Source organism: Crocodylus porosus, unplaced genomic scaffold, assembly GCF_001723895.1.
Source record: "Crocodylus porosus isolate Cpor-Errol unplaced genomic scaffold, CroPor_comp1, whole genome shotgun sequence".
Classification (NCBI taxonomy): Eukaryota; Metazoa; Chordata; order Crocodylia; family Crocodylidae; genus Crocodylus; species Crocodylus porosus.
The window spans coordinates 3,872,708-3,895,674 of record NW_017728939.1 but is presented as its reverse complement, the minus strand read 5'-3'; the positions used below and the strand labels follow the sequence as shown (position 1 = coordinate 3,895,674).

Here is a 22,967-nt window from a genome sequence, read left to right as displayed (position 1 = left end):
CATATTCTGCCAAAGTTAAATATTTCACTAAAACAACAAGGGCAGGGCTCAGCTAGTGTCCTTCGGGCTACTTCTGTGCATCTGACCGACACCAGTAGAGGTTTTGGCCCTGAGTCTCTAGCCCTTTTGATTGTGAAGAGCTTCCAAGTGGGACAAGCTGTCTTAGCCTGAAATAAGAGCTGTGAAGGGCTCCCTCCATTTCTAACAGGCAGTTCCCTCAAAACCTGATCTCCATAAAGGGCCTAATTTTCAAATCAACAGAGCAGAGCCTAAGCTTTAGGACTAAACACACTAAAGACTCCTAGCCTTCCCCTCCTTTCTCACTGTCCTCACTGAGGACAGCCACCGTATAGGTTCAATTATATCTTCCCTCCAGTGCCCAAACATTTTTTTTGGCCCCTGCACGTCAATGCCCAAGCATCTTCTACAACCCCTGCAGGATGCTGGGGACCAGAACCCACCTCCAGATTCATCAACTCCCATCCTAAATTGTTCAGAGCACCTGTGCACTGTTCAGCAGCTCTCCCAGTCTGCTTCAGAGGAGACTGCAATTCAGTGGTGGACAAAGTGATTCCTGAACACCAGTGCCACCTAAAACCTTCCAAGATCCAACTAGATGAGACGTCTTGGAGCTTATTCATAATCCTGCTGCTTTGGCTCTGGGTTGGTGTGAATGAGTCTTCAATTTAGATGTGCTGCTATATGGGTGTGCTCTTCTGTGGGGCAGGGAGCTGCAGCCCCATGTGTAACCTACAGCATCCCTCTGGTCTATTGGTGATACCAGTGAGATTGGAACCACCAGACTAAAGAGGAAAGATCTGGTGCATTCTCCTGAACTCATGGCTGACACCAGCTCTTCAGGGGTGTAAGACCCCTTCCAAAGGCTGATGGGGGCTCAGCCTGCCCCCAAGAGCCCTGTTTTCAGTCTGGCTTGGAGCATGAAGGAATGCACCAAATGCTGTGAAAACCCTCCGCAGCAGAGATGAGTGTGCTGGATCTCAGCTCACCCTGCACTCCTTTGCTCATTGAGCCAGCGTGAGGTTCGGGGGAAGGAAACAGATTCATTGCTACAAAAGGAGTCTGGCCAGCTGGGCCATCTCTTCAGGCTGCCTCAGTCGGAGATGATGCTGCAGACGAGTTCTCCGCAGGCAGCCTTTCCTCTCCCACTGCCACCCTCTCTCTCACTCCCCGCCCCTGTGCAAGGAGCAACCGAGCACTTTGAGCCCAGGCAGCTTCCCACTGGGCTGATGCTCTCCTAAGCATCACCTCAGCTAAAATCAACTCTTGTTTGGTCTTTCTGTGAGGGCTTAATCCTGCTCAGCAGGACGTTGGCTCTAGGTTTTGGTGGAAGTGAGGCTGAATTCTAAGTCATGGGTGGATGGGAGCAATTGGGGTGATTTTGATTTCAGGAGCCCGCTGCAAAGTTGCAGCAACACCAGCTCTGGCCTCCACCAGGTGCTTCCCCAAACTCTGAGCTGACATGCCAGAAGACTGGTCATTGCTTGGGAACCCCTCTACAATTCCTCCCTTTGCTACCCTTTTTTTGGCCTCTCCCTTGCCTGTACCTCTTCCACCCCACACCCTTCTTCTCTCACTCTCTTCCAGTCTTACTACCAGTCTCCTTCACCTCCAGCCTGGACCACATCCCTCCTCTCTTCCCCATCCTCCTCTGCCTCCCAAACAGCTCTGTCCTCTCCAAAATGTTCTCCTGGCCTGTAGAGCTCTGCACAGCTCCCACCTCTCTGCTTTTATCTTTTCCCAAGCCTTTCTCTAACCGAGGTGCCTTGGCTCCTTTCTCTTGCTCTGTGCAAAATGGTGGCAGATTCTGATCAGTCCTGTTCTACCCAAGCCTCAGGTCGCAAGCTTCAGGTGCATGTGGTTGTGGTGGCTGTGGCTGTGGCTGTGGCTTTGGCTGTGGCTTGCTGAGGCTGGTGATGAGCAGATGGAATAGGTACACAAAGGAGCAGACCATCACAGGAATGGGGCCACAGTTGGCAGTAACTCCAGTTAATCAGGCCCAAACTAATGCAAGCAAAAGCCTTTGCCCCAGAGGATGAGGAATATCCTGTCCTCAGGGTTTCTGTGGATGTCCCTGCAGATATCAGATGTTTCTTCTCCCTCGGCAGGTCCATACTGCAGGAATTCAAGGCCGATGCAAAAGGTTCTGGTGACAAACTCCACCTCGCTGACCATCCTGTTCAACAGCACCACTCACCGCTCAGGGCGCGGCTTCCTGCTCTCCTATGCCACCAGCCAGCACCAAGGTAGGGGAGACCCCGCTATCCTGAGATGGGGGAAGGGGGCTCAACACAAATCCTCCTCACTTACTCCAAATGGCTCCAGAAGGCCATGCCAGGGAAATGCCGCCAGGATGTCTGGAGTCCATGCAGGAGGTTCATAGTCCCCAGCACAGTCTTGTGAGAGCTCCAGAGAAAGCTGGGATGGGCAGCCCAAGAGAACCCATCATGGTGGCTATCTTCTCTAGTCCTCTCTCTAGGGGACAAAGGACTCTGAAGTCCACCAGTGATGCTGCCCCATATCAGGGATTTGTGATACTGATGCTGCCCTGCTGAGGCTGACAGCAGGATTTGAACCCAGCATCTCTTTGCACTATGAGCATAAACTTCCTCTCAAGTGAGCTAAAGGACAAATCAGTACACTGTGTGTGTGGCCCAGACACTTCAGGCCTCCTTACATCAGCTTTGGCCTTCTGCAGAAGGTTTCTTGGCCTGCATTTGAGCCAGACAAGTCTGCTGAAGCTGCGATGAAGCAGCACTGATCACCCTAAGTCTATGCCAATTAACTCCTTAATTAGCCTCATAGTATCACAAGTTATGAACCTGCCATACATGGAACGAATCTATTTTAGGGATTTCATTTAAAGAGTTTTCAGTCTTATATTGGCAACACTTGATATGTCATTCCACCATCAAAGCCAGGTGTCTTAGTCTTCATCCATGTAGGGGTCACAGGGAGAGCACAATTAAAATCAATAGACCCCTGAAAATAATTAAGATTTGCTTCTCCATATGCAATAATGTGACAGTTTTAAAGTGCGATACCACAAGATATCCTGTATCTGGGAGGGAACACTGGGAACTTATCGAAGGTGTGGAAAACACCCTTTTCAGTGGTATTCAGCTTTCAGTTCCACATTGCAAAGTCCCAAGATATGAGCTCCTAAGCCTAGTTCAGGACTGGACTAGTCCATCCTGGCCCATGGGCAGATGTAATTTTGCACTGTGGGATGGGAGGGGATGGGTGTGGGGGAGGATGCCATAGTTGTGGAGAGGGGGAAAGCTATCTGTAGTTTAAAAAAATTGGAATCTGATAAGTGCTTGGGGGGCTGGAATTTTCCAACACATTGCAGGAGCTGAGTAAGCAACATTTCAGCAAAGCTATGTGCCAAATGCAGTTTATCATGTGGACACCCCTGCATATGGGGATGTGAGCATAGATAAATAAGGTAACATTTGCATTTATCAGTCACTTTTGGCCACCTTATACTGTTCAATGCATGGAAATCCCAACAGTTGCTCTCGCTGTGATGTGGCACATTCAAACAGCTGCCATGGGGGAAAAAATTGCCAACCTTCCATAAAAAATGTCCTCCTCTTTCCAAATATGGATTTTCCCCCACCTAAAAAACTCAGAACTCCTTTCCCAGCATGGCCAAGGATTCAAACAGCCCTTTTGAATGCTCACAGTGATGGTGCCATGGGTGTTCTGCATAGCAGGGGAGTCTCGGCTTCTTGCTCTATATTTAAAGAGAACGATTGTTTTCGGGATGTTGTTCTGTCCTGTTGTGAAAAGCACCTCCCTTGCCATTCAGAAACATATGGACAACTCCTTTCCCACTGGGGACCACATCACGCCTTTATGGGATTGTCAGCCTGACCAGTAGATCCCATGGCAAAGCAACTTTAGGAACATATTGAATGTCTCTGTTGTTGAAATGCATTGAGCAGCTGGAGTTGAGGAAGCTGGTGCCATGTGATCAGATAACCACAGGCTAGCAGTGGCCAATTAAACAGCGTGGCTAAGACCTTTGCTGTGGCACAGGTGGCCTGTGCAGAATCCTGCCAGGTGTGGTCGCGAGGTTTGAGGAGCTCTCCTTTGGGATGATATGCATGATCCATGCCTTCATCGCTCAGGAATACTGCAGCTGTCCCACGCCTGGGCTTGTGAATCCTCTATCCCTTACAATGCCATCATGAGCTTTCTGTGGAAGCATGTTTGTACAGAGTACCTGCTTCCCTCTGCACTGCAGCCTTTTTGCTCCATTCTGGCAATATAACGAGCCTTAAGGTGGGTACAAGTTCCCTTTAAGAGCCACATTAAGCTGCCAGGAGTAGCTGCCTATGTGAAAATTAGGCTCCTGATTTTTCAAGAGAAGGGCTCATACATTGTTTGCTGAGTTTACACCGCAAACATTCATGAGTCACCTTTTTCTTCAGTCCTCTGTGGTTTCTGGAAGAATGGGAGAGTGGGTGGCGGGGGTTACACTGCCGGGAATCCAAAGACACTGGGCTTCAGTGTGTAACTTCCTTTCTAAGAGGAGAATAACAACAACTTGGGTGTCCCAATGTCTTCCCTAGGAAGCAGGCTGCTTCCCATTCTGTAATAGAAGGATCGTGATACTCGCCTGACAGAAGAATATGGGAGGCACTATTAACCTTTTCTTTAAATCCTTGGGTCATCGAATAAAACAACTCTGGAAAGAAAAAGTCACTTTAGCAGAGGTGTCTAACTTGCAGGATGATGGGGTAAATGGATGGTTATTAACGCAGGCATCTGGAAGATACCCACAAGAGCAGGGGCTGGGAGCATGCTGGCCTATCCAGGACAAGTCTGAAAGCTGGGGAAAGGTTGGAGACTGGAGCCCACATGGAAGCTTTAAGGCTTGTCTTTTTCTCCCAGTTCCCACATTTTTTCAAATGAAAATCTCCTGTGTTGTTAGGACAGGGTGAACTCATGGAGATAAACTCCCTCCCAACGCTAAAAAGGCGAATGTGACTCAGATAGGATGTGAACCTAAGAACCTATCCCACATCAGCTTCAAAAGCCTCTGTCCACGCCTGACCTTGGGCTGCTGGGAAGGGTGGCTTTGTGATTAAGGCAGAAACCTCTGGGTTCAACTCTAGACCTTGCTTGAAGTGACCTTGGTCAGATCACTTAATATCTCTGGACCACTATTCCATAGAGCTATTTCCAGACCTTCCAGGAGCGTTGAGAGGATAAGACCAAACTATTTAAGAGAGGATAAACTATTTGATGGGGGAGGGCCACATCCAGAATCATCTGTGTCATAGCAGTATCTCAAAACCCCAGCCATGCACCTGGCCTCCACTACACTAGATGCTGAACAAACAGATGGTCCCTGCCCCAAGGAGCCTGCAGCCTAAGCAGGTAGATGGCCATCAGACTAAGCTAACCAAAGTTGAGGCCACTCGATTTGAAGTCAGTGAGAAGTTACAGTGGCCCTTGGCAAATGTCTGGTGGTGTTACAATTGCCATGTAATATGGCATTGCTCCCTGGGCATGACGTGAGCTGTCTGGATTGTACACTGCTGTTGGACAGCTCTGAGACGGGGTGGGGGTTATAGTAATAACAAGGGGGTTTTTTTTTACTACCCCCTGTGCTAGGATCTATACCAAATGACCCTGGATGTAAATCAGGAGAGACTTGACGCACTTAATGTGACAGTGTTTATGTGAAGCTGCTCTATGACGATTCAGATTCAGATTCAGGGCCTGTCTTGCCATATTGTCACTGTAGCAAACAGCAGAGGAGCCTGCCAGGGGTCAAGGAGATCCCTGTGGGTTTGGGCTGAGTTCACTGACCCACTAGCTTCTCTCTCTATCTTCTAGAACTGATTTCCTGTTTGGATAAGGGCACCCATTACAGCCAACAACAGATCAGGTGAGTGGGGTTCTAGGGAAAGATGCTTTTTTCTCAAAATGAGCTATTGTGGATCCAATCCAGTTGGAAGGTGACTCTGCTGAGCTCAGCACAGTAACACTGGGGAAGAGGAAATCTGGAGAGCCTGGGACAATAGACAGTGCATTTCCTTAGTGCAGACAGGATGGTAGAAGCAGAGTTTCTGGATTCTGAGCCAAATTCTGCCATTGACTAAAGGCTTTTGGGAAGTCACGTCCCCACCCCACAACTGCCCTTTCCTCATTTCACTCCCTTCAACCCAGTCATATAGGGGTTATGCCTCTCCCTCAGGGGAATTGTGAAGCTTAATTAATCACTGTACAACACTATGAGCTCATCCAATGAAAGATGCAATAATTGGGGGTTGTTCATGCTTATTAGCCACCCACCAGCTGATTCACTACATGGGTGAATAATTTATCTGACAAATATTTCCTCCTTTCCTAGGTACAGATTTGCCCAACAGCTGGTCAGTGATGTCCCCCATATTTATCATAACTGTAGGGCTGAAAGGAACCTCAGGGGTCATGTAGTCCACCCCCCTGCATGAATGTAGCATGCACTATTCCTATATTCTCCCAAACAGAAGCTTCTTCTTGGAAAAATCCAGTGAAGAGGATCTTCCATCTACTATCTGCCAGCAATTCTCTACCTGTTGCTCTGTTGTCGTATCTGATATTTAGACTCCAAGCTCATTTTGATTGGACTCATGGGTCACATGCTCATTTCTGTGCCCGTTTGGGGGTTTCTGGTGGGAATAGTTGCATTATAAATTGACAGTTCTCTTCCTGTGAATGCTCTACAGGATGTGGTTAAAATCCCCAGGGTGAGGCCCTTCCCTGCCAGAGGACTTGACTGGTAGGATGCCTGCACAGTATGAATACAGCAGGGACAGAGAGCGCCAGTGAAAATGCATGTAAAGGTCTGGACTGGTTTTAATGGGAGATCGTTTGTAGGCTCTTCCCATTATCATGGGGGAGGCACTTTTTGACATGTGGAATAAATCTGCTAGATCCTCAATGCACATCATTACAGTTCACCCTTTCTGGTAGCCTCAGAGCCTCATGGGCCATGGAAACTGAATATCTCAGAGGACCTTGCACAGCCATATCTGTTCTGGCAGCTAGCAGGGTTGTGGGTCACTCATGTCTGATATAGCTACAAGGAAGTAATAAAATGGAAAGTAAGGCCCTGAGTCCCAAGAAGCAAGACCTTGATTCAGGTACTAATGATTTGTTATGTATTTCAGTGTTTACTGCCCCGCAGGCTGCAAGGGAATAGCTGGTGATATCTGGGGCAACACCAACCAAGGCTACCGAGATGTAAGTACCAACCTCAGTGCTGCGGCCATCACTGACTTGAGATGATTCGGTGTGGCGTGGGCGTTGAAGAGCCTTTTTCTGGATGGAGAGGCATCCGTGCCACAGGGGCAGCATGGCTGCACAAACGCACTGCTTACGGGTGTCTCAGCAGAGAGGACAGGGCTCAGTGGGCCCTGGAGGGTGAATTCCAGGTGTTCCTCCAGCCCCAGCAGGTTGGCAGGTTGTGTAGAGAAGCCTCTTGCTCTGTCTGATCAGTGGTTACATGGAGACCTCCCAGGTCCAGGGCTGTCATCCTGCTGTTCTTGAAACCAGACTAAATTTGCCTGAGAAAGGGCCTGATACTGATCTCTCTTCCATGAAGTTACTCCCAGGTCATACTGGCATAAGATCAGAACTGGTCATTAAATAGTAATAGTCACTGAAATAGATAGTGCTGCCCTGGGCTTACACCCATGTGACCAGAGATCTGGCCCCCTCTCTTCTGGGGAATTGTCCCATTCAGGATGGACGGGGCTGAGTTCTTTTACAGGGGATTTTTTTCTCTTTCTCCCTTCTATTCATTGCTTCCCTGTTCCTGCCAGACCTCAGTTCTCTGCAAAGCAGCTGTCCATGCCGGAGTGATCCTGGATGAGCTGGGAGGGCAGGTCACTCTGTCACGGCAGAAAGGGATCACTCTCTATGAATCAGCCTTTGCCAATGGACTCCACTCCAAGAGGTGAGTAGCCAGCATCCTTGATGAGTCAGTGAGCAGCCACAGTTGGACCAGTTTGTCCTCCAGAGATAAATCTACAGCTGGAATAAATTAATCCAATGGAACCAGGCTGATTAATGCTGAGGGGTGATCTGGCCCACTGTTCCTGGGGGGCAAAATGCAGATCAAAATGGGAGGAGACCAAATCTTACAGCTTTTATTCAGGCTAAAGGCTCTAGCAGGTTTAGGTAAGCAATGCCTGCAGAACTTGGCCTGTACTTTCTTTAAAGTGTCCAGTGACTGGGGCCCTGGAAGACTCTGGGCCTGTTCTCACCTCAGCCACTAACCTGCAGTGTGACCCTGAGCATGAGCAATGAGCAAGGCAGTGGATATCTCTGTGCTGCTCTTTTCCCATCTTTGAAATGGGCATAGTGATACTCATTTATATTATGGGCCTGGAGGGCATGTGAGGTTTCATCTGCTCCTGAATGAGTGTAAAGCTCTTCAGATGAATATAAAAGCACAGGAGTGCTGCTTTTCATAACCAGTCACTGAAGCCAGTTCGGACTGAAGTGGTCCAGTAGAATCTAGCTGCTGTTTTGCCAAGACAGAGACTTGCTCTGGGATATGTCAGCAGCATCGGGACAGCCTCTTCTCCCCAGCAACCCTACCTGAGCCCAGTCAGGCTGCTGGTGTGAACAGGGCCAAGCTGCGTCTCATCAGATGCAGAGCACAGAACTGAGCCTAGTGGAGCAAGGACTTTTCTGCACTAGTTCAATGGGGTCCAGTCTTGTTTGTATGAGCCAGGGTTCATCACTGGCCAAGGGCCAGGAAAGCTGGGGCCGGGGCCGGGGCTGGAGTGCGGGAGGGGGCACGTGCAAAGCGTGGATGCAGTTCCATGGAAGTGGGGAGCGGTGCTCCTTCATGCCGAGTGTGGCTGGCCACCCGTAGCTTATGTTTCTTAGGTCAGATTGACTTGCCGTGGTGTTACAGGAAGGAAAACATGTCGCTTTGGGTTTGTCTCTCCCTCTGGCACGTAGCCTGACTCTCGTTTCGCTCCTACTGGTATAAATCAGGAGGAAAGCCGCTGACATTGATGGCATCAATGTGTGAGAAGACCTTAGCCCCTCTGTCCCTTTCTGCCCTTAGTTGTCCTGAGACAAATCTGGAAGAGCTTCAGGGACTGTAGGGGCTAACGTTATACCAAACCCCGGGCAGGAGGGGAGGGTGGCTCCGCTCCTGTCAGCAGTGGGATGGCTGATCGACTCCACTGTGAGACCAGCGCCTTTCCCCACTGTTTTATAACTTCCATCTATTTTTCTTCAAATAGGGGATCCCTGTCTGAAAAGCGCCTTGTTTTTCACAAAGGTACGTCAGTCTCCCTTTGTCCTCAGATAAGCCCAACTCCCCTGCCCCATCTGCTTTGTGAGGAACAAGAGCAGATCTCCTGGCCTGAGTGTAAATCAGGTCTTAGCTACTGATGTGAATCAGCATTTCACTGTTGTAGGTTTTGGATCCATGCCAATTTACACCTGCTGAGCATTTGGCCCAGGGGTTCAAAGTGATGTAAGCAGTAATCAGGCCAGAACGTATGTGGGGAGGTTGCGCATTTTGCAGCCTCAGTATCCTTTCCTCACAGTGACCTTTGCCTGCTGAAGCCTGGTGAACAGCTTGACCATCTCATTTGGAGTAGAGGAATCTCCCTGTGCATTTGGGTTGGAAGAACTGTGTCTCTGGGCCCACAGCCTGGGAACAGAGCCCTTCCCTTCCCATAACAGTGCTGGAGCTAGCTGTCAGCGAGGAGGAGGGAAGCAGGGTGGGAGAGGAGTTAGCAAGAGGTAGTAGGCAGCTTCCCCAGCAGTGAATGCTGAGTCAAACAGATCGGCCAGACTTTTGCTGAGGCTTCCCCCAATCTGGTGCCCTGCCAAAGACAGACATTTCTCATTAAGCCTCGCCACACTCCCTTCCAGCATGTGATGCTGAGCCACTGCCCCCTGCTCCCCACGGCTGCCCCGGGGACCACCCAGGACAAGGAGGAAAGGCAGCCTGTGTTGGCACTGGCCTCCTGGGGAGACTTTCATGTTCTGCCCTTCCATTTCCAGCTTGTGATGATCCCTTGGAAGCAGCTGGCTTCAACGCCTCCTCTTCCTGGCATGAGGTGACTGCCATGGGGCAGTATAAACTCTGGACGGCCGAGCGGGCGGCTCTGAGCACCAGTGGGTACTCCTGGGCTGCTGATCCCAGCGCAGACACACAGTGGCTCGAGATAGACCTGGGGGGAAGGAAGAACATCACAGGTCAGTAAGTATCAGAATCTTTCTCTTCCTCCAGGGCTGAAGCAGAGGGTACAGGGCCAACTTCTCAGCAGGGGTAAAAATGATTACCTTACCCCCATTGTCCACATTGTGGAGGAGGCAGATCTTCAGTTGGGGGACTTCTCTGTAACTCTCAGTGAAGGTCATTCCAGATTTACTCTAGTACAACTGAAGACAGAATCTAGCCACTGTAGGCCTTATTCTGACCCCATTTATGCCAGGATACATTAGGAGGAGCTCTGCTGAAATGGGTGCATCTCAACAGCCACAGGCCTTCCCTAGTACACACAGAGTGGGATGTTCCTTCTGCTTCCAATAGTCCCAACAGATCCCAACCTCCTTAATGGAGATATCCCTGGTGGTGGATTTGGGGAGCCCTCTACCCCGGTGGCTGGGCAGTGCCCAGTTTCCAGAGTACAGGCATTTTTCAGAGAAGGATTCTCTGCTTAAATGAAATGAGATGCAGAGCAGCATAGGAAAAGGCGGGGCGGCAGCAGAGCCAATTCTGATCTCTGACCAATGTAAATCATTACTTACTATCTGTATTGCTGTCATGCCTGGGAGCACCATGATGGACAGGACTCCACTGTGCTAGGTGCTGTACAGAAGCAGAGCAAGAAGGGAGCTTGCACAAAATTGGCTCTAACTCCTTTGAAGCCAGTGGAGTCATGCTGGAACAGAAACTACCCTGGAGTCAATGGAACTAATCCAGATTTCTACCAATATAACTAAGAGCACGATCCACCCCAGGTTGACTTTTCTGTCTCCGATCCTTCCCCTCCTGCCCGGCCTGTGACGCTAGCCAGTTTGCATGCAAGGTGTCAGGGCCCACAGAATTCATTTCTCCAGCTCTCCCTTTCACTCCATCCTTTTCTTCCCTCTCTATCTCTCTCTTTGTTTTTTGATCTTTCTCTTCTCTCTCATTCTTTTCTCTCGTGGTTTTTTCTATCCCTGGCTCTGTTCTCTCCCCCCGTGCCCCTCTCCCCCTGCTATCTCAGGGTAGGACCATCTCCCAGCTGAACAAGTTAATATTATGCTCTTGCATCAGCTGCCAGCAAACGGCTTTTGTTTTGAGAGCCTTGACAAAAATTGGGGCTTTTGTCTGGCGGGCCCAGAATGTGCTTGTTAATTGGAAAGAGGAAAATGGAGGCATTGTAAGGCGGTCGGCTGGAGGCTGAGTGGAATGCAGGCAGGGAGCAGGGTTTGGGGCTTATCTGATCATCATCCTGGGCAGAGAGAAGGGACTTGGCTTCTAGAGGGGTTAAATATTTCAACCTGTTGGTCTCGAAACTTTTCCAGGGCCTGTGTCTCCACAGCTTGTAGCATGAGGTGGCAAAAGACACGACGTCAGGCTTTTCTTAAATTTCTAGCAGAAGATGTCTGGAAGGAGAGAGGAACTTAGTAATGACTTTGCCCTGCATGACGGGATCTCTCTTCAAGGGATTGCAAAGCATCAGCCCCACCCTTGCCGCTGTGCCCATTGTACAGATGGGGAAACTGAGGCACAGACATGGGGGGTGATTTGTCCAAAATCATATGTGATTGACTGGCTGAAATTCCCATCTCCCAGTCACCTATTCATGCTTCTTCCCAGAAAAGAACCCAGGAGTCCTGGCTCTTGTACCAACCACTACCTTACCACTCACCGTTGCTCCAGTGCTAAGGATGAGGGGTATTTCTCTGTTAAAAGGGGATATTGCTCTGTTCTTAACCTGACCCCACCTCCTGTTTAGTTCCTTTGCCTTCAGTGCAGTCCGATCAGACCAGACATGAGCCCCATATCTCTGTTCCCCAAAGCTGAACCCAGAAGCCATTTCAGCCCCGTGAATGTCAGTAGTCTCCTTCATATCCCTAGAGACTATCCACAGTTGCCATGCCCCGATCTGACTGTGCCTATTTACAGGAATTATAACCAAGGGATCCACTGATACGTATGACTACTATGTGAAATCCTACCGGGTTTTCTCCAGCAGAGATGGAAAGAACTGGAAAGCCTACAGATCGACCAGTGGGCAGGAGGACAAGGTGAGATTGTCTGCACTGATGGCAGTGGCTGGACAGTGGAGGGGGAGCAGAGAGCATGATAGGAATTAAAGAAACTGCCCCCTGGCTGATACAGAACCTGTACCTGAGGCTGGGCTATTTCCCCACAGAATCTCGATTTCAATGTATGTGCTTAGGGACGGATTCTGGCCTTATTTACTCTGCTGTAAGCTTGAAATGATACCAGTGGAAACAGAGAGTTATTCCAGATTTACACTGAGATGACCTAAATCAGCGTCTGGCTCTTAGAGATACCTTCCCTTGCTGGAGCTCTCATATGATGAGCAAACATAAATTAAGCATCCCTTCACTCAGGGTAGTATCATAACAGGTTGTAGTCACATAGGGGATTTACACATGTGCCTGATGTCTGCTGGAGCATGCTAATTAGCACGCTCCAGAAGCCTCGGCGTCACATGTATTCAGCATCCCCATGCTTCAAAATGGCAGTGGGAGTGCTTTAACTAAAGCTCATCAAACAAGCTTTAGTTAAAGTATCCCTGCTACCATTTTGAAGCGCAGGATGCTGAATACACAAGACGCTGTAGGTGCTTTAATTAAAGTGGTACCCAAGAGCTGCTCTAATTAAAACATTCCCCCCCAATCCTAGAGCACATGTAAAAATGCTCATAGGGACTTTCTGGTTGTCAAAATGCTGCATATCACGGCCCCCTGGCATTTCAAAGTGACCGAAAGAACAGCACCAGAGCTTCCTGCTCCAGAAATCACAGGCCAGTACCTGCAGAGCTTAAGGCGAATTCCCTTTGCTTGTTAGAAGTACAGGAACTGTGCCACTTAGCCCTGGTTCCATCCATCGGAAGGCAATAGTGGAGACAGACACTGGTGAAATCCTCACAGTATTATCCCTGTTTTACAGATGGGGAAGCTGAGGTACAAGAAGTCTAAGTGATTTGCCTGGGGCCCCTCAATAGGTTGTCATTAGAGCTGAGAACAGAACCCATGAATCCTGGTTCTGCAAGCCCCTGTGCTCCAGCCATCTAACACGATGTCTCCCCGTTCAGTTAGTCCCATTGCAGCCCATCAACTTAACATTGAAAAGGCAACAAAAACAGGACTTGAAAAAAGATACAAAGCGCTGTGTGTGTTTTCAAGAAAATCTGTCTGTCTGAGCACACAAAAGGTCTGATCGTAGCAAAGTTCTCTCCACTCCCTTTTAAGAGAAGAAAACCCCTGGAGCTCTTCCCATTCTGTGTGTGTATGTAAGAGTAAGAAATACACCTTGGAGAGTAAGGATCTGGGACCTTTTCCTTCCAGCCACTTCTCTTCCTACCCCTTGTGTATCCCCAAGTATACCTAAATAACAGTTACTGGCAGTGAAAGAGAGAAAGGGGGCTTTTCCAGCTGAGATCTGAAGGAAGGCAGAGATTTGTTGCCCTGGGAGGTTTTTCTAGATGGTGGAAGCTGCAGAGGAGAAGATGTTTGCACCAGTGGTGAGAGATGATGTAAAGGGCCAAAGGAGCTTAGCTGTGGGGGAGAGTGGAGATGAGATCTCTCCTGAGTGGAGATGAGACCAGCTTGTGGGCTGAACTCTGCTCTCATTGCACCCGTGTGAATTTTCTGGAGCTCTACAGACACCAATCAAAAGTGACCCTAATGTGACTGGTCAGACTGACCCATGCCCAGTCTCTCCCATGCCAAGGGAGAGTGGGTGTTTTAGGATGTCTGTGCTAGATGCTTCCTGGGGCTCTGTCCTGCTGATCCCTTTGTTGTCCTGTCTCACCCCAGGTCTTTGAGGGAAATGCCAACAGCCACCAAGAAGTCTCCAACACGTTCATCCCCCCGATCCTGGCTCGCTACCTACGCATCATGCCCGAGAGCTGGAATCAGAGGATAGCCTTGAAGGTGGCACTGCTGGGATGTCAGATGGCACGAATACGGGCCCTTCGGCCCTATGGTGAGTCTGGAGTCCAGCTGGGGGCTGCACAGCCTGACTGAAGAGTCCATGTCCCCAGCCAGCTCCCTAGAGTCTCTCTGCACAAGTTGGGTTGGCACCCAGAGATGGCTGCATTACACCTGGGAGATACAATTGAAGTCCAAAGCTCTCCCAAGCCTAGCAGCCCGTTGGGCCACCTTGTTTAAGGTGCACCCATTTGCACAGCCAACAGGGAAGGTTGGAGCCACTATCATTCAATGGCCAGCTGCTATTCACTCCCTAGCCTGAACAAGCAGCAACCTTTTGACAGCTAGGATCACCTGGGGACAGCTTTTAGCCCAAGTCTATGGCAAGGCCTGACTCTTTTTCTGGACCTGTAACCTGTTCCCACAAAGCCAAGTGCTGGGACCATCAGCAAGGGGTCAGGCTTGGAAAGACCAGGCTCCCCTTGGGAAATCTCCCCATGAGAGACCATCAGCCACATTTAAATCAGACTGGAGAGTGAGGGCACAACACCCCCACCAGCTCCCACACAGGGCTGTGTGCTCACCAGCTCTCTGGTGTGCTAAGGGGCAGGATAGAGCAGGCTGATGCAGGTCGCAGACCTAAGGTAAGGAGCTGACTATTCATTCTTTGCAGTGCACAATGCCCCGAAAGAGGTGCCTGTCCTAACCAGTGTCCCTGTGAATTACACCCCGATCCCTGGAGTTGCCATGAACCCGGAGAAGGCAGGTACGTGTAGCACAGAGCATTTACAGGGAGAGGAGCAGAGTGATCTAGTGGTCTGAGCTGGGGTGTTGGGAGAGACGCCATTAGTCATCTCAGCTCTGCTACTCTCTCAGTGTGACCTGGAGGAGATATTTAGTGTGACTCATACACCAACATTCACATGCCAGATCTTGTCCTGGTAAGCCCAGGTGGCTAGGACTCTGTCATTGGCTAGTGGTGTGCAGACTTGCATAGCCATTGCACATGCACAGATGATTTCATGCACTTGCACACTTATTTTTTTCATTAAAGCAGACTTTCAACTTCTGTGCTCAGTTTCCCCCATCAACAATATGGGAATAATAAGAGGGAAAGGAAGAGGTTTTCAAGGGGCAGCAGGGCTTCCAGCTCCCACTGGAACTTTGGCAACCAAATCCCACCTGGGCCTTTGAAAATCCCTCTCTAATAAACTAGAGCTCAGGCAGCACATTGAAGATCCAGGGCACTCCTTGACTTCCCTAAAATCATCCCTGTTCTACCAACGTCACTGAGAGCAAGATCAGTCACACAAGGGACAACTGGAAGCCCCAGCCTTGCTCCAAAAGGCAGTTTCCCCGAGTGCCTACCAGGCTGGGCTAAGGGGAAGCAGTATTTGCATCATGTGGAAGGGAAAGGAATAAACTGAGAAGAGATGGGAGAAATCTGACCACAGCAAAAGGTGCAATTCCTGTCCAGGGCATCACTTTCACAGTTTTGTCCCTTTCAGAAGAGATTCAGGCCCTTAAATAAATGAGTATTTAGCCAGAATCCCCAGCCAGTAATACTAGTGTCACTGGAGCAAGGCTGAGGCCTCAGTGGAGTTATGCTGCATTTACAATGGCTCAGCTGAGATCACGGGTTGCCATGAACAGCTCCCTTCCTCTCTGGACAAGTCATTAAGACGTATCCCTTCTGTTCCAATCCTCTTCAGCCAGAATTTGTCCCCTTGAGTTTACTTAACTACACAGCAAGCACCTGCTTATTAATTGCAAGGGGCAGGGGAACAAAGGTCAGCTGAGAGTCTTTTCCCCAAGATGTGCATTGTAATAGGAAGGGGAGTAGGGTGGCCATCATAGTGGACATTCTGGTTTTCTGCTACTCTGTCCTCTATTGATACGAAACCTGACGCCTTTATGTCCTCTATTTTTCTCTTTCAAGAGAAAAGTATAGGACAGAGAGGCGTTGGATTTTGTATCAATAGAGGACAGAGGACAACCAGACTGTCCTCTATGATGGCCGCCCTAAGGAGAATGTGAAGGAGAAGCTCAAGCAATTCTTGCTAATGTGACATGGTTCCTGGAATATTTCCCCATGGGGGTTGTTTTTTTTAACTCGCTCCCCACCAAAACTCTCATATTAGGTGACGTCAGGAGTCATCCCAGTGAAGCCAGTATCACTACACTGTGGTAAACTCAGAGCCACCCCTGAAGAAAGTGGGGTTGCACTGATGCTGAGTGGGTGCAAGAGGAGAATTTGGCTTCATGTTTTGTTGGTAATAAGCAGGGATCCGTACCCCCACTCTCAGCTGGGGGAGCCTGTAGCTCTAATAGGGCTCCAGCTGAGCTCTGTGGGTGTTTATACATGTACTCCAGGAGGGTGTGCAAAGCCGTTCTAATTAAGCACCCAAGTGTCTTGTCTTGTGTATCAGCGTCCCTGCTCTAAAAATGGTGGTGGGGGTGCTTTAACTAAAGCTTATCAAATGAGCTTTAATTAAAGGGCCCCTGCTGCCATTTTCAAGTGCAGGGATGCTGATGTCTGCTGGAGCACGGTAATTACCATGTTCCAGCAGACATCATTAATCATGTCTGCTCCGACACACTGTAATTACAGTGCAACGGAGCAGCCTCGTGTATAAGCACCCCATGCGTCTGCAGTGGTGGAGTGAAGCCTGTGTCCTGTGTGTGCTCTGCAAGGAACAGGCATGATGTAGCCCTTTGCCTTGAATGCAGAGCTCTTTGCTCACCTCCTGCTTCCTTCCCCAGGCTCCTTGTTACTGGTAATGCTGCTTATCGGGGGGTTTGTGCTGCTTTCCTCCAGCCTCTTGCTGCTGGCTTTTCTGTGCCGCAAAAAAAGGTAAGTGGCATTTTTCCTGGCCTCTGCCCTGCTGCCTTTTTCCTCCTTTCCCATGCTCCGTGCCTCCTCCCCATCAGTCAGTGAGTGAGCCCTCTCCCTGGGGCAGTCAGGCACTCTCCCATGTAACCAGCCTCTACGGCAGGGGTGGGCAAAATGTGGCCTGTGGGCCAGATGCGGCTTGCCAGGTCATTCTATCCGGCCCACGGGGCCCCTAAAAAATTTAGAAAATTAATACTTATCTGCTCCTGGCTGCCTGTCATGTGGCCCTCGATGGCTTGCCAAAACCAATAAGCAGCCCTCTGCCCGAAATAACAGAGCAGGGCTGTTCCAGCACCAGGCAATCCCCACAGGACATGCCTCTGAGGGTCATGTCTGCACAAGGAGGTGGAGTCTGGATTTTGTCCAGCTCAGGGATGCAAGAGCTGCTTTCCTAGGACTTCACCTGCGGTAATAGTATCTGAGCACAGTTGCACCTGGGACCTGTGTTCTCAAACCATGCTACCCAGCAGCCAAGGTGCACAGGCATTTCCCACTGGTGACCTGGCTGCAGCCCTTTCAGCCTCTGGGACTCTTGTCCCACTGAGAAGAAAATCACCCACCCCCCATCCAAACCTTGAGCAAGCAGCTGAACCTGTACAACCTAGATTATTCTCCCCACTTCATAGAGGGGGAAAGTGATGCTCAGAAAGGCAGAGTGAGGTACGCCACACTATAGACGTCCATGACACAGTCTGGGATAGAAACCAGCAGGGGTCCTGGCTCCCAGTGCCCTGCCATGACCGCTACACCGTGCTGTTGCATTTGTTTCCATGCCATCAGACTATCACATCCCTCCTTTCCAATAGCAACAACAACGTTCCCAAGGATGTTCAAAGGCAATCTTCTCTCTGCATCCTTCACAGCTCCCCACAGAAGTCCTTGACCATTCACTGCAGGTCAAGGAGAAAGCAGATCAGCTACTGGGGCACCCAGAGGAAAATTGTCTTTGTCTCATGTGGCAGAGAGCAACACTTCGGACAGTTGGGTGCAGGCCAGTTCCAGCGAACTGGGATCCAGTTACTGCGTACCATGAGTTTGCAGATGGAGCAGCAAGATTCAGCCTTTCAGGGCACTTTCTGTCTGCAACAAGTGATCAGGAATATGGCACCAGAGCTCTGTGCAGCTGGAACTCTTGGCTCCCCGGGCCTATGATCACCCTGTGATTTTTGGGCACCGCTTGAGTAGCTGTGAATTCACCTGCGTGCTCCCAGCTGCCCTGAAGGTGCCCAGGGGCAGTGCCTGGGAAGCTGTGGCTGTCACAAAGCTTGGTGTTAGTTTGCAGGGCAAAGTTGGTTCAAAGCCAGTTTCCACCTGGGCCTGGTTCAGGGTGAATGGGCTGCTCTGAGCTGCAATTAATGACTGGGAGCATGTGGTGGCTTCCTGTGGCACGGAGACGGTCCAGCCCCTCCATGCTGAGATGCTGCAGAGCAGCTGTCCGATTACCTTGTTTCCCTTCTCTTTTTCTGGCAGGAAGACAACAGCAGATCTGAACTGCAGCCTGATGACAGGTACGTGCAGCCTTAGTTCCAGTGTGAAATAACCCACTGGGAGGTTAGTCGGGTGGCAAACAGCCTGCCTGGGACTTCCCAAAGCATCCCGGAGGGTCGGGCACCAGGCATGGGTTATTATGATGTTACCAGAGTAATGAGCCTGCTGGCAGCTGGCAGGCTGCTGAGCAGGGGTGTCAGCAAAAGCAGAGCCAGTTCAAGCCCTCGGCCAGGCTGCTTCTCAATGAGGGTGGGAATCCCCTGGGTGCAGTTGAGGCCTGGGTCTTGTGCTGGTCTCCTGCGCAGGGGTAATTTCACTCTCTCTGCTGCTGAGTACATGACCCTACACTGGGCTAGTGTTCAGAAGCAGTCTCCTTTTACAGAGCCACCAGGGTCCTGATGAGCCCTGCAGTTGTAGGGCTTTTTCTCCATATGAGATACCTGTAATGTCCCCCATCCACCCCCCAGGAACTGTTCAGACCCCCCAGGATCTGAACACCTCAGTCTTTAATGCACTTATTTTGGTAACAACCCTGTGAGGTGATGCAGTGCCATAATCCCCATAGTACAGAGGGGAAACTGAGGCAGAGAGAGACTAAGTGAATTGGTCAGGGGCACACAGGAAGCGGGTGGCAGAGCAGGGAGGTAAACCCAAGCCTCCCAAGTCCTAGGCTAATGCCCTGAGCACTGGCCCATCCTTCTTCCGGACCCATATGCAGCTCATGCCTGAGGTGCTTCTCTCCATAGGGTACCCAAAATCAGAGTGCAGCCAAGTGTGTTCCCTGGGGAGCCTGCAGCCACCCAGCTCGGAGCTGACTTCATTCCCAATGTCGGGGACCCCAGGGGACCTCAACAGGGCTCATTCACCAGGTAACTGAGAAGCTGGGTGTTTAATCAGAGTGCTGGTACTACATCCCTGCCCTCCCCTTGCCCCATCTGCAGGGCCTGCTCTGGCTTCATAGAGCTCGAGCAGGTGAGCTTCCTCAGCAGGCCACCACCCCATCTACCTGAGCTCCCCCTCCAGACAGCATCAGTCTAGACAAGACAAGCCAGATGCACTGAGATTTCCAAGGGAACCCCCTTCCCTTAACCCTTGGCACAGCAGCTCTTTATACTTATGGGCCAACAGCTGGTCTTTTTCGCACGTTCCTGCATGTGGGTCTACATCATTAGCCCTATTGTACAGGTGGGAAGACTGAGGCCCAGAGATGCAATGTGATTTTCCGAAGTCACATACTGAGTCAGTGACAGTACTTTAAATGGATCCCAGGTTTCCAGAAGCAGGAATAGAAGTCACAAGTCCCAACTCCCAGCCTCCTACCTAGTCTAAACCTGCATATATGCAGGCCATGCAGTCTACTACCCACACACATGAACCAGCAAGGACTAGATCTACGATCAGTTGTTTTTCCTCTTGCCTGCAGAGAGAACAGGAGTCTGTGGAGAATGCAGAGCTGCTGGCAGTGGGCAGGGGCACAACCTCCATCCCAGGGGGGCAGGGCTATTTACCCAAAGAGGAGATGAACTAAGGGGCTGGGAGGAAAGAGGCTGAAATCTGCTGGCCCTGGAGGGGGAGCCATGGTAGTCCAAGTATGCTTCAAGCCCAGACTGGCAAGGCAGGACTGGCACTCAGAGTAGCTGTATTGGTGCTCTCTTCTCCTGCAGAGAGGCTTAGCAGGTGCTAGTACACCTTGACCAGGGGTCAGAGGGCATTGAGATCAGCTGCAGATAATGGAGTTGCACCGGGGCAGTTTCTCTGGCAGCTGTGAGGGGACAAAACTTCCCTTTGAGGCATGGCTAGAGTGTGTGTGTTTCTGTGCACCCCTATGCTGGGTGACAGGGGTGGGGGTTTATGAACCCAGCCCCTTTCTCTGTCTTAGTTCAGGCCTGCACTGCAGCCCTCTGCTCAATAGTGGGATCAAGCAAGAGCAGCTTTCTCCCTTCCCCATCCGGTGTCAGCTGGCAATCCTGCCAGCTCCCCTATGCAGCTCACAGCAGCCCTAACTTGTGCCAGCTACCAAGGGCCCGAGCAGCAGGGCAGAACCAAGGGTCCCTCCACTAGGCCTCCCTCCCTCCTGCGTCAGAGGCTGCTCTGCCTGAGGCACGGAGAGCTGGGGACCCTTGCCTCTGCACCTGCTGGCCTTGTCTGGCAGGGGAACCAAGAAGCCAGAACAGTGCGTCTCTGGGCTTGTATATGTGCATGCCTGCTCCTTCTGTGTGTCTTTGTTAGTGCGGATGTGTGTGGTCCCCCCGCTCCTGCTCCATAGGTTTTCCAGCCCTTTGTCCAACCCCAGCTGATCTCCTCCCCATAATCACTCATCTGGCCTCTGGGCAAGAGGCACAGAGGGTTAATTCCCACTGGCAGGTGTTGTTTGTCTGGCACTTTGTTCAGGGCTGCGGCTGCCGATTGTGCAGCATAGCTAAGGAAGGAGTGAGAGTGCCCATTAATTACCACCCAGCACAGCCGGGCTGAAACACTTGGCCCATTGACTTCCCTCCTCGAGGAGCGAACAACAGCCTCAAGCTCAGAGCTGGGGAGGGGAACAGGCCCAAGTCCAGCAGCCAACATCTGGGTGCTGGTGCAGCTGATGGCAGCGCTGTCCCTACAAAAGGGGCAGCCAGGCAGAAGGAGGGCAGGGGACTGGGACACTGACTGAACGCAGTGGCTGAGTGTTGAGGCCTCGCCTGCACCAGCTGAGCCAGCTCTCAGCTTGATGGAAGCCTGGAAGGGCCAGCGAGCTGCCTCTTCTCTGGAGCAGCAAGCATCTGGATAGGGGCAAAACCAGGGCAGCTAGCAAGCCCTTCATAGCTCAGTCTGACCAGCCTCTGCCAGCTGCATAGGGCCATCCACCTCAGAGCCTTGCAACTCTTCAAGCCTGTGCTGCTCTTCCTTTGCAGAATATGCTGAGCCCGATGTGGTCCAGGTCAGCCCCAGCAGCCAGACAGCCCCGTCCACCTTCAAACCCGCTCTTGACGAAGGCTACACGCTCCCACTGGTGATGAACCACTATGACGTGCCGGGGAAGTACCACGAGTACGCAGAGCCCCTGCCACCGGAGCCTGAGTATGCCACACCCTTCATGGAGCAGGGGACTGAGGCTGGGGGCCCTGCTGCCAGGAAGAACGCCTGTGTCATCAAAGTGGTCCCCAACACCCAAGGCTGGGTGGGGACCCTCACCTTGCCAGCACCCTCAGGTGTCCCTTCCCCGTACGACTTTCCCACTCAGCGGCCCGGTGAGACTCTGACGGATGCGACAGCAGACCCCCACAAGGCCAGTGTCGTGTACACAGGGCCCCAGCCTGGACGGACTCCCAGCCCGCGGGGAGACCTCCCCACTGCACCCCATGCCTCCCCAGAGGGTCACTGCTTTCAGCTCAGAGACTCCCCCCTCACACACATTTACCATGAGCCACTGTAAGGCTGCAGAGAGGGGACTCGCGTGGGACACGCCAGGTAGCTTGGGAAAGGGGGTCTGGCTGCACTGGGAAAGCAGCACCAGGTCTACGCAGGGTCCTTGGAGCAAAAGGACCTGGCCCGACCCATCACCAGCAAAGGGAATTTCAGTAGCCGTGAGAGCTACATGGTGGCACTGAACTGCACGAAGCCGCTCTAACTCTGTGACCGTTTTGTTTTGTTTGGGTTGTTTTCTGCCTGTAACATAATAGATGCCCCAGATGATCTTCCCCTTCCAAGTAGGTCTCGAAAGGATGGTGTCAAGAGAAAAAACAATCATATTAAATATATATATATATATATATCCGTACACATACACATGCATATTTCCTTTGCATATGCTGCTGGCACTAGTGTTGTCTTCATAACCAGCGCTGTGCCACGGGCACTACCCGGGGGGAGGGGCGCCCCCTGCTGCCCCACCCGCTCACTAATGCCTCCCTCCCACTTACTGAAACTAGAACTTCACAAACCCGTGGCTTGTCAGCCCTGAGGCTCCGTTCAGTGTGGACTTATTTTTTTAACCCTAATTCACGGTAGAACTTGTTAAATTGGTTTCACTTTTTGTTTCTAGTTAGTTTCAGTTGCTGAATCGCTCTCTTTCCCGTATGTGTGTGTGTGCGCATACGCGCATGCGTGTGTACAGGGGAGCTGAAACAGTGGCTGCTTTTCTTTAAATGGCAAATGGAAACAGCACAGAAATATGTCAGGGGCACATAAAATATGTAAAAAACCCAACAAACTCTATTCTTTCTCCACTGGGTCTCCCCATCCCAGGGCCCAATCCAGCAAATATTTATATCCTGTCTTGCCTTGAGTAATCCCATTGGTTTTTAAGGAAGTAAAAGTACTCTGGGTGTTCCTGGCAAACAGTGATCCTGTGTTAGAGGAGTTAGGATCAAGAGAATTGCCCTTGTGTACTCCTAAGGGACGCTTCAGCTTCATTATTGATCAATAGGGC

At 50.8% G+C, this 22,967-nt stretch overlaps 1 protein-coding gene across 1 annotated transcript in view; it reads left to right on the top strand.

The window, feature by feature from the left end:
* Positions 1–22,744, top strand: part of LOC109318339 (discoidin, CUB and LCCL domain-containing protein 1-like) — a gene marked incomplete at its 5' end in the record, with an annotated part of 54,262 nt that extends 31,518 nt beyond the window's left edge. Inside the window, 13 exons of the mRNA XM_019547533.1 lie at positions 2,127–2,264; positions 5,872–5,923; positions 7,191–7,263; positions 7,845–7,978; positions 9,285–9,322; positions 10,057–10,251; positions 12,173–12,294; positions 14,059–14,227; positions 14,846–14,938; positions 16,936–17,026; positions 18,536–18,573; positions 19,300–19,422; positions 21,451–22,744. Coding sequence (XP_019403078.1) covers positions 2,127–2,264; positions 5,872–5,923; positions 7,191–7,263; positions 7,845–7,978; positions 9,285–9,322; positions 10,057–10,251; positions 12,173–12,294; positions 14,059–14,227; positions 14,846–14,938; positions 16,936–17,026; positions 18,536–18,573; positions 19,300–19,422; positions 21,451–21,971 — 1,787 coding nt within the window. The remainder of the gene's footprint in view (positions 1–2,126; positions 2,265–5,871; positions 5,924–7,190; positions 7,264–7,844; positions 7,979–9,284; positions 9,323–10,056; positions 10,252–12,172; positions 12,295–14,058; positions 14,228–14,845; positions 14,939–16,935; positions 17,027–18,535; positions 18,574–19,299; positions 19,423–21,450) is intronic.
* Positions 22,745–22,967: the final 223 nt, after the last annotated feature.